At 44.9% G+C, this 12,706-nt stretch overlaps 1 protein-coding gene across 5 annotated transcripts in view; it reads left to right on the forward strand.

Moving 5' to 3' along the window:
- Positions 1-245: 245 nt before the first annotated feature.
- The window catches only part of SHROOM2 (shroom family member 2), a 202,920-nt gene continuing 190,459 nt past the window's right edge, over positions 246-12,706 (forward strand). For 3 of the 5 annotated variants that reach the window (XM_073565985.1, XM_073565987.1, XM_073565988.1), the window contains exon 1: positions 247-917. In XM_073565985.1, the coding sequence (XP_073422086.1) occupies positions 705-917 (213 nt within the window). In that variant the 5' untranslated portion in view covers positions 247-704. Of the gene's footprint in view, positions 918-12,706 lie in introns of all 5 variants that reach the window. The other 2 variants (XM_073565983.1, XM_073565984.1) reach the window with 1 other exon arrangement.

A 12,706-nucleotide genomic window follows, 5' to 3' on the forward strand; every position in this document is an offset into this window, starting at 1 on the left:
ATACCTGTAATTTTTGCCCCAAAACGCTGAAAGAAGTGACATACAGCATTTTGTCAAAACAGGAAAAAAATCCAGGTGTGCCTGAGTTTTGTGAGTTCTCATAGACTTTGCTGGCACTGGATGGGATCCGTCACCCATGGTCCGTGCCATGCAGCAGCGCTCCTGCCCGCCGGTGTATGGCCGCCCCGTATGTGCACAGTGACAGCGCACACTCCCTCCCAGGGATAATCAGTGAGTGATTGCTGGCCGGGAGGGGGAAGGGAGGCGGCGGCTCCTGCAGGCCGTGTGTTATGTACGTGCTGAGTGCACAACAGGCAGCTGCAGAGAGGGAAGAGCAGCCCGAGTCCCGGCGGCGTGCACCTCTCCGGTGACCGGATCCTGTGCTGCTGCTGGGCGGGGAGGGGACGCAATGTGGAAGCTGTCATCTGCGGGGACCTGGAGGAGGTGAGCGGCGCGTCCTGGTGGGACAGTGAGGCCCCGGGAGGTGACACAGCCGCCGTCCGAGCCGTGCTGGAGAGTTCCGGGGAGGAGGACGTGTGTTACCTGCTTCCCATGGTTGGTCCCGAGGAGGGAGGGCGATGGCTGCAGGGCTAGCCGGGCCCGCTCCAGGCGGCGCTGGGAAGTGGTGTCCCGGGTGCTGGGAGGAGCAGGACTGAGATGCGGCTGGGAGCACCCTAGTCCTTGTGCACAGTGCTGGCCGCGCCATGGAGAACCTGGAGAGCAGAGCCAGGGGGCAGGAGGGCTTCCTGCCGGATGACCCGAGAGCTGGCATGGTGGACCCAGGGCAGCCCATGATGATGGAGCGGAGGCTGCTGGAGGGGTACCGGCTGGTGGATGTGTTTCTCACCGGAGGAGCTCCTTGGGGATTTACCCTGAAGGGAGGGAAAGAGCATGGAGAACTTCTCATCATTACTAAGGTAAGGAACACTTTTTGGCAACTTTCTCCTGTAAGACCCCCGTCGTCAGTTCAGCCCCTCTTATAGCGTTATAAGGGTCCGTCCACATGGGGCAGTTTCTGATACTGCCCTTATCCAGTTGGGGTGACCTCACTCACTCGGGCAGGTGTGACCGCCAGGTGGTCGCTGCACACTCTGGATCATGGCACGGCCATATTCTGGACCGCAGAGTTCGGCGAGGAGCTTACACTTTATTGCAGCAGCCTATGCTACGAATAGTAGTGATGCATGCCTGCCAATAAGGGGGTTATCCGGAGCTTCATTGTCACATTTTTGGGGGGTCTCGCACTTGGAAGGAACTGCGGTGTCTCCTGTATGTTTCCAAGGTGCTTCTCCTCACTTTTAGTAGAGGTTGTCCCTGGTATTCCAGCTCCATCCTTTTATAGGACACCTCCATAATGGCAGACACAGCTGATACAAAAGTTATGGGGTGGGTGAACAATAAAGACCGAGCCCTGGCTGGTGGACCATGGACATTGCAGCCATCTTATCGCAGGGGCCCCCCAGAGTTACTCTTGCACAGATCTAAAGTGATGGACCATCCTAAGTGTGGACCAGCAGTTCTTAAAGTCTCAGAAAACCCCTTTAAGCTGCGTGCTATCTCGTAGAGGGCAAAATAAAAAATAATCCTCTGAGGTGCCAATGCCTCTTGCTGTGGTGTTTGGACTGGCATGTATCAGTAGGAGTGCGTGTGTGTGTGTGTGTGTGTATATATATATCTATCTAGCACATGGTGGAGAGGGTGGCACTACACATATCATGATATGCCTATCCAAGGAGAGAGACGTCATGTTGGGCATATCGTGGGCTCCTGAGATCTACAGAAACGAGGACCCAGGTACTCACATGTTGGTACATGTGTGGGGGGCAGGGCTGAGGAGTCACTATAAAGTGGACCAACTCCTAAAATATCTAATAGATTGGGTACGGTAGTTCAGTGCAGAATGTGCTGAATATTTTTTCCTAATTTGGGAAAGTTTTATGAAATGTTCTGTTCCTGATCTAAGGATCTCGGCTCTTAGGTGAGATGACTCCGTGCTGCACTCTATGGACATTCAGTAGTGAGGCTTGTATGGGGGAGTCTGGAGTCGGAGTTTGAGGTTTGGCTTACCGATTCCACAGCCCCGGTGGGGGGAATGGAGCTTCAGCTTTATAACATTGTATCCTCTATTCTCTAAGGTTGCAATTGATGTTATGCATTTTTACTTTAATGTTAATAAAAAAAAAAGCCAAAAAATACATTCTGTGGAGAATTTCTGAACTTCAGGTTCTTGGAAGACTGATGAAAGGGAATAATGAAAACTGTACAACTCTGATCTCTATTCATTGACCAGAATATTGACACTTGTGCCTAGATGTGAAGAAGTAATGATGGCGGCTCCCCCTTGTTAGTGTGCTCCTGTGAGATTTTTCTATTATACACCACGCACCATGTTTTTAGTGGTGTACGGTATCGCACTTGCTTTACCGCACGTGACGTATATGACGTATATTTGGGATGTTCACCATGCCATTCCTGCAGTGTCTCCTAAACGATTTAATAACTTTTCCAGCGTCTGATCTCGGCTCTTCCCAGACCTAATGTTCCCTTTCGTCGTTTCCCATCTTTGTCTCCATCTTCTCAGGCTTCTAGCTTCAAAAAGAAGGGGACAATCCTCAGGTTTATATCACTTCAAAAGGCTCGTGTCTAACAAGTGACATGTATGAAAGGAGACAATTAGAGGGGTGGATGAAGCTCTCCGCTTGTAGTAACACCTCGGTGAGGCCTGTCAGCCCTACACCCTTCCTCTGCTGTCTGTCACCGAACATGCGCAGCTTGTTGGTATTATTTTGTTTTTAGGAGGTTCTTCGGCTGAGAATCGGAGACTCCGGTGTCAGTCCTGTGTCAGCGGCCATGTCTCTGTGGGCCTATTATGATAGTAGTGTTGTCATGGTTGCTGCAGAGCATCCATTTGTCTGACAGGGTAGACTTCTGATGAGTCACACATCCGCTAAGCCCTTAGTCACCTTACAGACATGAGATAAGCGTCGCTCAGCTGACATCTATCACCCCAAATGCCACCATTCCTTATCTCGGGGAGAACAATAGGGTCTAATGGGTCAATCTGGCCCTAAATTTGTAAGCAAAAAATCTTGTACCCGATGAATGATAAGATTTTTGTTGTGGTGTCATAAGTATCATTACTAGAAACTTAAACATTCGGTTCTGTACCGGACAGTTAGTGTCCGGTGCTAAACGCCGTACGAGGACTTCTCCCGGAAGTCAATTTTCCCTAAACTTGTCCGGTAGATATAATATGCAGAAGATTTTTTGCAAAGATCCCAGGCTCAGTTAATTTAGCTACAAAAATTACCTAGAAGAAAGGCACCCAGCTTAGTATGCATCATTTGGACCGGTTCTGTTCCTCGCGCTTGCTTCTGTGACCTCTGCTCTCATCAATATGTGGGACGTCACGTGACCAAAAAAGCCGGTCAGTATCTACCTTCACATTCCGTCCAAGCGGCCAACCAGCCGACAATCATTTGTTACGGTACCTAATTTTTACCTATTGTGTGGGATCTCTGTTCAGCTACGACTCTCATGTGACATAACAATTCCATGCAATGAACAGGAGACCCAGCATCTACATTGCTGGTTCAGTGCCAGTACAAGAGGTAAGTATAAGGGTTTTTGTTTCTTAAATTTTCAACAGGAAAATAGAGTATTTAAGAAGCTGTTGTCCAAGTAGCGGTCAATCCCTCAGTGTTTACATCGTGCCATCTCTGTGCTGTTTCCTTATAGCACTCGTGTAGGATATTGCAACCTTTTCCTATTGAAGTGATTGGGACAATGCTGCATTAGTCTTCGCCACCATTATATGTAAATGGCATGATGTAGATGTTACAGTGGCTTCAGTGATCTCACGAGATCCCTAATCCCTTGAAAAATCTGATCGTTGGGGAGAGTCGGATCTGCACATATTTATTTAGAAAAACGTTTTATCCCTGATGAAGCTTTTGCGAAACGCTCGTCGGGAGTGTTTGGTGGGTGATCCTTTGTACCTGGGCTGCCATTATGCATACTACTATTCCTAACTTTTTATCTTTTTTGCATCACTCGATTTTTTTTTTTTTTTTCCATTACCTTGCCATTGTGCTCCCCTTATGCATATTTAACTATTTATTGACCATGCTTTATAACGTGACTGTATAACTAGGTTGACCTCTTAATAAATGTGTAGGGTCTTTGCCTGAAAAGCAGAGTTACATTAGCTATGGGCCAGAAACTGGCATAAATTCAAGTACGTGTTTTTGTTTTTTTTGTTTTTTTTTATTTTAAGCCATGGCATCTTTAAAAAGAAAAATGGTGCGAGTGACATAAAAACGTAAAAAGCTCACATTGTAGCATATTTAAGCATGCACCAACACCTACAACCTTTTTGCTCCATTATTTTGGTCTGTGATGAATTCCCCTATTGGATGTTGCCCTTTTAGCATTGTTGGCCAGCTCTGTCTGCAGTGAAGCCACAACCATGTGTGTATTAGAGTTGTGCCCAAGCTGGTGGGTCCGGCTGCCTGTACTGCTAACCAAACTTTTGAGAGTTTGTGGTTTCCATGTATAAATAGGGAAGCCATGTTTATTCTACTATCACAAGAGGAGCTGCTCCTGCGGCACAACTATCTATTCACTGCACTGAAGTATGTGAGGGTTTGTTTTTTGGTTCATCAGCCTTGAATTCTGAAAAGCTTCTCTTCACGTACGTTGTTGTCAGTTCTGCCGTAACAGAAAACCCATGGAAAACTACCAGGAGCTCCGCTTCATTGTTCATGTGTTGTTGCTGGGAAACTATAGGAGAAAGTACTGGAGAACTCCCTGACGTGAATCCTAATTGTGCCGTCCGCTCAGTTTTCTTTGGCAACTTTTATACTATTCTACATAATGAATTTATTCATTTCATAGGGCATCCCACAACTAAACAACAAGACTGGAAAAAATGCAACCAAAGGGAAAGGGGGCCAAGGGCATGCGTCAGCTGACAGACTTGGTAATAAACATGTCAGGAGGAGCAGCCAACTATCAAATTTATATGGGGGACTCCCGACTTTCTGCTGACCGATGATGTCGGCGAGAGAAAGATCACGTAGTGTGAATTTAAATCTCTGAACTTTTTGTTCTGCAAGGATTATAAGCCACAGCCAGAAGTGTCTGGCAGCAGCTTACTCCTTTGTTCCCATACAGAACACATGTAGGCCCGGTGGCCCTAATTTCTGTAATAGAAGTGTAAATTTCTAATTTTTAATTTCTACTTTGCTATTTTGTACTAGAAAGCACTTAATCGAGTCTGTCAGCACAAATTGGCTGCTCAAACCAAACACTGGCGCTCAGTGCACCCTTGGCATGACCAAGTAGTTCAGGGCCCCTTCTCGACTGCTTCCCGCTTCAGGGCCCCTTCTCGACTGCTTCCCGCTTCAGGGCCCCTTCTCGACTGCTTCCCGCTTCAGGGCCCCTTCTCGACTGCTTCCCGGGCCCCTTCTCGACTGCTTGCTTGTTTTTCTACAGCTCTGGCTGTAACGAAGCCTAGGAGAGTGTAGAGAAATAGGAAGTGGTATTAAACTGTTTGGGCCCCCCAGTGGTGCACCGCGTGTCTGTGCTTGGTCTAAACAGTCATTTTGTACTAACACTCTTTAAAAGTTCTATTTTTCTGGAATGGTAAATTACACGAGCGTACTATTTGCCACACTGATTTTCACGTTGTGTCCTACTTGATAGTAAATGTTTTCTTAGCACTTTATGCTGCTTTATTGCATTTTGAAAAATAAAACCCAAACCGTGGTGCCTTATGAAATATTTATTTTTTCTTCTATGAGGCCATGTTCCTATAACCCTCCTGATAAGTGTTCACTGTGGCGGCCTCTTGTGCCCCCCGGCTGCGCAGCTTGCTCCTCAGGCGCCAGGTGGTCTGCGAGCTACATTTGCGCCTGTTTGCAAGTGGATTCCATAACTGCTGGTTTGTGATATTACATTTTTCTTCCATCTTTGAATAATCCAATGTATCCGGGGAAAAATAAGCTATACAGAAACCATGAGACATGTGGAAAATGTAAGTTATAGGCGGGGAGCTGGAATCTGTCACGGACGTTACCTTTCACCTTTAGATCTCATGAGCACTTAGCTGAGCGGCCGTGTATATTTTATGTTTGCCCTTTGTGGAGGGTTTTGTGTGTCGGGTTGCTGATAAAGCACACACTTGTGTTTGAGCCTTTTCAGACACTGGATACTTTCTTCAGCCAGATCCTCAAAGCTTTTCTTTATGCTTAAGATATATGTTCTTATTTTTCTGTAAGAAATTTGAGATTTAATCTAAGTATGTTAAATGGCTTCATCGTTTCCTCATGAGCTCAGCATTACCGCTGGGCATTGGTATGGAATTTTTAAAATCTTTTTTTTTTTTGAGGGGTATGTTGATGTTTTTCTTTTTTGGAGGCTGCTGCTCCGTGAATTTATTTACATGGATTAGGGCGAGGAGGAAACCTCCATATTGCATAATTGCATATCCTGACATTGTAGTGTTTTATGCTTTATAAAGCGGTCGTCTTATGAAGACAGCTTCTTTTGATAATATTAGGGACGAAGCCCCAATGATAACTACTGGATATGCAGCTAGATGTTTTACCTGGATCCGCACTGTACAAGCTGCTTTTTTTTCTTTTTTTGCCAGCACCACGATCAGTTTTATAAAAATGACAAAAACACAAACTCTGATTTTTATTAGATCAAGGCTACGCCCACATACCTCCCCTTTGGTGAGCTCATATGGTAGGCTGGTTGCGAGGTGTGCTAGGTCTGTAGAAGATTACGAGAGACCCAACTTTTAGGATCTCTCCACCCCTGGAGGTCTCAGGAGGGAGATGTTGTCATGTTTCATATCAAGATCTTACATTTCTATAGAGATGAAACGTGGCATGGATAGCATCATCCATCTGTCCCAATATTAAATCTGAGATGTTCAGCCGACCTTATGGTGATGGGAGTGAATGTTATGTTCATCGCTTCACTGCGACACTAAAAATATCGCGTAAATATTTGATCGGTGCAAACCCAAATATTCATCACTTAACCCGCTCCTGAGTGTCTGAAATAATTCCATTGAACAGAGGAAGTCCCTGTACTTTTCCACTTCTGAATATACAAATCCTGGACTTTTTGGCTGGTTCTCAGAGCAGATCTATGTTGTAATTACCTGTTCACGGCAGGAGGTTATACTTAAATGTAGGTTGAAATGTCAGCTCTTTGTCATGTCACCAGTTATAATTAAAAGGCTTTTAAAAATAAAATGTTCAAAAAATGAACATATACATTTGTAATGTAAAATCAACTTGCTGTTCATATGTGCAGGATTTTGAATGTATTTTAACCACTTCAGGTTTCTAAAAATGCCAAGCGGTTAAAATAAGTGAGGGGAACATGTACAATGCAAGACAATGGGAAAGCTCAAAAGATGTACAGATGTTTTTAAAGCTTTTTTTGCCATCATTTTTGCTTAAAGGGAACCACAGTAGGATTTTGCTAGGTAGAGACCCCACATGCCCATATTGGCGCTGTGATACTGAGTAAAACGATGTCTGTGGTGAAGAAATCCATTTTGTGTAATCAGGGTTTTGAAGTTTTCTTATAATCATAAATTTGTGAATCGGGGCAGGACGGTGAGTAGGGTGTTCGGCTCTGCCATGACCCCTCTGCTGCTCCTGTTGGCTTTCCTCTCTGCTGCTCCTGTTGGCTTTATCGTCGTCCTGGTTTAAACAGTGCACATTGATCTCCTGGCAGTCTCCAGAAAAATGGCACCGGTGGCTGCCCATGCACTGCTTTAGATCTCGGCTCAATGACAAAGTGAGATCTTAACCTGCACGTGCACCGCCACAACACCAATTTCTGAAGACTGCCAGAAGATCAATGTGCGCAAGCGCTGCCCTCAGCCAGGATGGTGCCGGCTCGAAATTTAAACCAGGAGGACAATATAGAGAACAGGATCAGTGGAGGGGCCGTGGCAGAGCTGAAGACCCTACCCACAATCCTGCCCCTATGCACATAGCTGTGACATGACCTTTCATTACACGCACCAGAGTTTATTGAACGCTGCGTCCTCGCAGAGTAAGAAGAAATGAAAGGGATGGCAGTTGTCAGAACGCAGCTTCCGATCCAAGCACTGCGGCCCCTGGGGCCGGAGAAAGGACCATTGCAGGCCTGAGGCTCCACATCCCTGATCTAAACCTACTACTTGTTTTCCTTCTTCATTTTGTCAGTATGTGAGATAATTCAGACAGCTGATCGCGGACTTCCCTACCCTCCAAGGGTGTGTTCTGCATTATAAGAGATACTCTGTTTGGTTTTTGAGGAAGTGACTTTTCCATCTTTGTTCACAATGCGAAGTGCTGTTAAATGATTACAATGGCTATACTATATTTTGAGAAAATGTTCTTAGAAGATTTTTTTTTTCCAGGATTTTTCAAATCTTTCTAGAATCGTGGTCCTCAGCAGTCATGTGCTACACATGCAAAGTTCACTGCTGATTTCAGTGATTGGCTGTAGTGGTGAAGCGGCAGCAAAGGACTCATCTGCTAAGTAATGGCTCTTGATAAAACCTTTCCTACTCTGTCGTAAGTTTTGAAATATGCTGGAAAACCTCCTTTAAGTCAGATTGTGCTGATCTGAAAGCCGTTTTAGAAAATTCCTGTTGGTGTCGGACTCTTTTCTATGTCTCCTCCTTTTACCATGAGGTCTCTTCCAAAGATAACGTATTATTACTTTACATAGAGTGACCTTTGGCAGCAGCGCCGTCCTTCTCCGGGCAGCACAACCTACTGCTTTCTCCACTGTCTCTTCTTCTAGACTTGGAATGTTTTCTTACTGAATCATTCTGAAAACCACCATTTCTTTTATGACTAATTATTTTATGACTATATTGCTTCCCTTATCTGTTGTAGTAATGTGTGGCTTGCTCCTGTCCAAGGTGAAGGAGCCATTTCGGGCGCGTGGATCCTTGGAGATCTTTCCTTACACATTTTCTTGATCATTCCTCATATAATGGTTTCATCTTCTCGCCATGTCCACAACTCATTAGGCACAATGGACACCAAGTAATTCACTGGTGAAGGAAAGTCGCACCGAAGGTTGTTTCAGGAAAATAGACCTTGTCACCTTTTACTTTATTCTTTTGATGCTGTGTGGTAAAAGGGAAATGGCACCAACATGCGAGTCCTAATGAGTATGATTGGCACCTCTCCTCTGAAAACGTATGAGAACTTCCTTTGCATCAACATTTTATTGACTTTGTCTTTTGAATCAGACTTTTTTTTTTTTTATTCCTCGGGACGATTTGAAGGTGATAGGGAATTGGCATATAATGTCTTGCATCCATGATTTTTCTAACTAAATCAGTGGCCTTTCTAGTAGTGTCAGTTGTGCCTTACCTGTTCTGCTGGCTTGTGGTTCTTTATTGGGTCTGTTTTCAATGTATGTGATCCATTTGTCTTCTCCAATCGCCTTTCACTGCATGCAGTCTCTTAGATCCAGAGTGAGAACCTGCAGCTGCACACCCCTCCTCCCCCTCTTCTCTATTCTTTATTAATGATTATCATTAAGGCCTACTTGACCATTTGAGATCTGAGAATCAAGCACGGTACTCCTAGAAATATGTAAAAAAAACAAGAACTTGTAACTCAGTCTTATTAGTTCAAACAGCATTTGACTCTGTCAGGGCTTATATCCGTAACCCCACAAAACTTGGTGTATGCACCGATGGGGTCATTGACTATAATGATGCAAATGGAGACCTAGTGTTCTGTCATGTATAAATTTTGGCTGTATATTCCTATGGAAATGGGCAACAAGTCTACTACGTCTATGTCTTGCTGACAGATCAGAGCATACATCTGAATCGTGTCCTGCGTGAGTTTGGATGTAATCCCCAAAGGAACCAGTGAACGTAGGGTCAAACGCTACGTGAACCCAGCCTTGGCTGCTGTCACAACTGTAGAGTTTTTATCTAGTTTTTCTGATGCAATCCATCTTTAATATTTTACTTTTCCGTGATAAATCCGACCTTCATCAGATATATGTATTGCTGGAGAGCCTAGAGGAAGGAGAGAAAAGCAAATGTAGAATAGTGATATGTGGCAGGTGGGATTTCCGCTTTTATGAGCAATGAACGTTCAAGAAGCTCTGGCCTAAACCATAAGAACAAAATACACCTGTTACCCTTTTGTGATCCTCCCTACATTAGATAAAGTTGAGCGCTGTTAGATAGTGGCCCTCTTATATCCATAGTACAAGTGATGCTGAGAAATGCTTATAGCGGAAATGATCAGTCTACAATACGAGTGGGTCACAAGGGGTCCGTCTTCAGTGAGCTGTATGTCAACAGTCCCTCTCGCACCAAATGGTTGTCCAAGCAGACAACACCTGTAATACCATCTCAAATGTTCTTGCATTTTTATTTTTCTGTCTTCTAATGTTTTATGGGGTTTTTTTTTCTACTTTTTTTTTTTTTTACTTTTGCGCCATTCTTTTGAGAAGAGGCGTTACTACTTCCAGCTGGATCTGCATGGAGGAAGTTTGGTTTTCCTGACAAAGTTCTCAAGGGAGAAACTTCCAGAGATAGAGAGAAATGAATGGAAAAAGATTTGACTCCATAGAGCAACAGATTGAAATGGTATTGAAAGGACAGGACGTACTTGGCTGAAAGTGATAAATGATGCCATTGTTTTCTTCAGTCTTGATTATTGTGATTAAGAATGTTCTTAGTTTGACTCCTTGTAAAGAAAAGCTAAATCTAGAAATGAATGGGGAAATGCAAAAATTGCTGTACTTTTTGTCAGTGTTCAACTCCTGAAACATTTAATAATATAAAACATGGGTAAAACTCCTCCTGTTAGCCTTATTCACAGCTCCTCACTGTCCCTCCTCCTGCTGCTGAGATCTCACACTGCTCAGTACAAGCTGAATATGACAGCTTATCTGGCTTGGGGGCAGAGATTGAATATATTCAGTCTCTTGAATTTTCTCACACTTCAGCTGGACTCCTAAAATACTTATCTTAATTTCGGGATTATACAGTCATTCTGACATGGGATGTCAGGAGAAGTACACCAGCGTCATCGGGTCTAAAGCCCCCCGTTACACACACAGTGAGATCGCTAGCAATATCGCTGAAACGTCACAGGTTTTGTGACGCAGCAGCAATATTGCTATGTCTGACACTTACCTGCGACCGGCTCCCCCGCTGGTTATCACTGATAGCGCAAGAACGTCCTGGACCATTTCTCGTCGTCAGCTTCCTGTGGCGCCGACGAGCGACGTGTGGACGCGGGCGGGAGGACGTCAGGATCGCTGCGTCTAACAGGTAAGTAGCAACCCCCGACCGCTGCTATGTCGCTGGTGTGATATGCCTGTGTGGCAGCTCAATAGCGACCACTTAGCGATGCACCAGCGATCCATATCGATGTCGGGATCGCTGGTGCATCGCTTAGGCCTGTTTCACACATCCGTTTGTCACCATCAGTGAAAATCCGCCGTGTTGGGAAAAAAACGGATCTGCCATTTTTCTTGTCGGAACAGTTTTTTTTCCCCATTGACTTGCATTGTCGGCGGATTTTGACTGATGGTGATCCATTGCATCCGTTTGTCAGCGGATCCGCCAAGATTTTGGCGTCCGCTGACATGTCCGGACGGACCCTGCAACGTTTTTTTCGCTGCCCGGATCCGCCATTTGGTATTTGTAAACTTATTTAACCCCCAATTCTGTCTGGCTGCTGGATCTCTCTCTCTCTGTCCCCCTGTCCCCCAACCTTTCAGTGACCACATCGGTGCTCTCGCGAGATCCCGCCGTGCCCGCGACATCCGGATGACAGCTCCCACGTAATCAGCATTCCCGCTACATGCAGATGCCTGCTCCCGGAGCACGCTACAGCGCCTGTATGCTTTTTTTTTTTTTTTTTTTTTTCCCCCAGGCGCGGTTCCTTTAAATTTTAACCATCGGCGGATCCGTACATCCGCCGATCCGGTGGCACCCGTTCCTGTCAGTCCGCCTGCGGATCCGATTTCCGCTATTTTGGTGGATTTTGACTGACAAGAAAAACTGAAATGTGAAACAGGCCTTAACGGTACCCTAAGAGATCTATTTAGATATGCAGTTTGTGTTGTGAAATCTTGTAACAGATCTTCAAGAGGCAAAGCTTAGTATTTAATGGAGTACACTGAAATTGAGTAACATAGTTGATGGATGGACATTCCACCTGTCCATAATGTTCTTATTTATAAAGTACACCACTTATTAGTGCTAAAATACCGTAGCTTTCTGAAATTTGTGTCCCTTCAAGATAACTATTTTGTGATAGAGATTCTAAGGGGTAAAGTTTTTTTTTTTCTTATGGGGAGGGTCAATTGTCATAGGGATGCTTATAGGCCATACAATGCTCTTTTGAGAATTTAGCCTTTTTAGAGAGGAAGATGGCATGGACTCTGGTGCCACATATTTCGGCTGGCAGTGTCATTTGTATGGGAGCACTGGACAGTTTGTTGTGGGAACTATCAATTCGGCATGTCCTATTTCAGATTGCCAATTGTATTGTCTCCCGCAGATAAGTCACCACCAAACATGTCAGGTGGTTCCTTTCTCATAGAGAACAAAGGAGCTTTCGGCTGAGTGAGCACTCCTGGTAATGGGAGAGTTGGCCGACATGCCTGCCAGCTGAACGAACGGCAGAAGCCTCAT

This window comes from Dendrobates tinctorius, unplaced genomic scaffold (genome assembly GCF_039654945.1).
Source record: "Dendrobates tinctorius isolate UK_male_01 unplaced genomic scaffold, ASM3965494v1 ptg000016l, whole genome shotgun sequence".
Classification (NCBI taxonomy): Eukaryota; Metazoa; Chordata; class Amphibia; order Anura; family Dendrobatidae; genus Dendrobates; species Dendrobates tinctorius.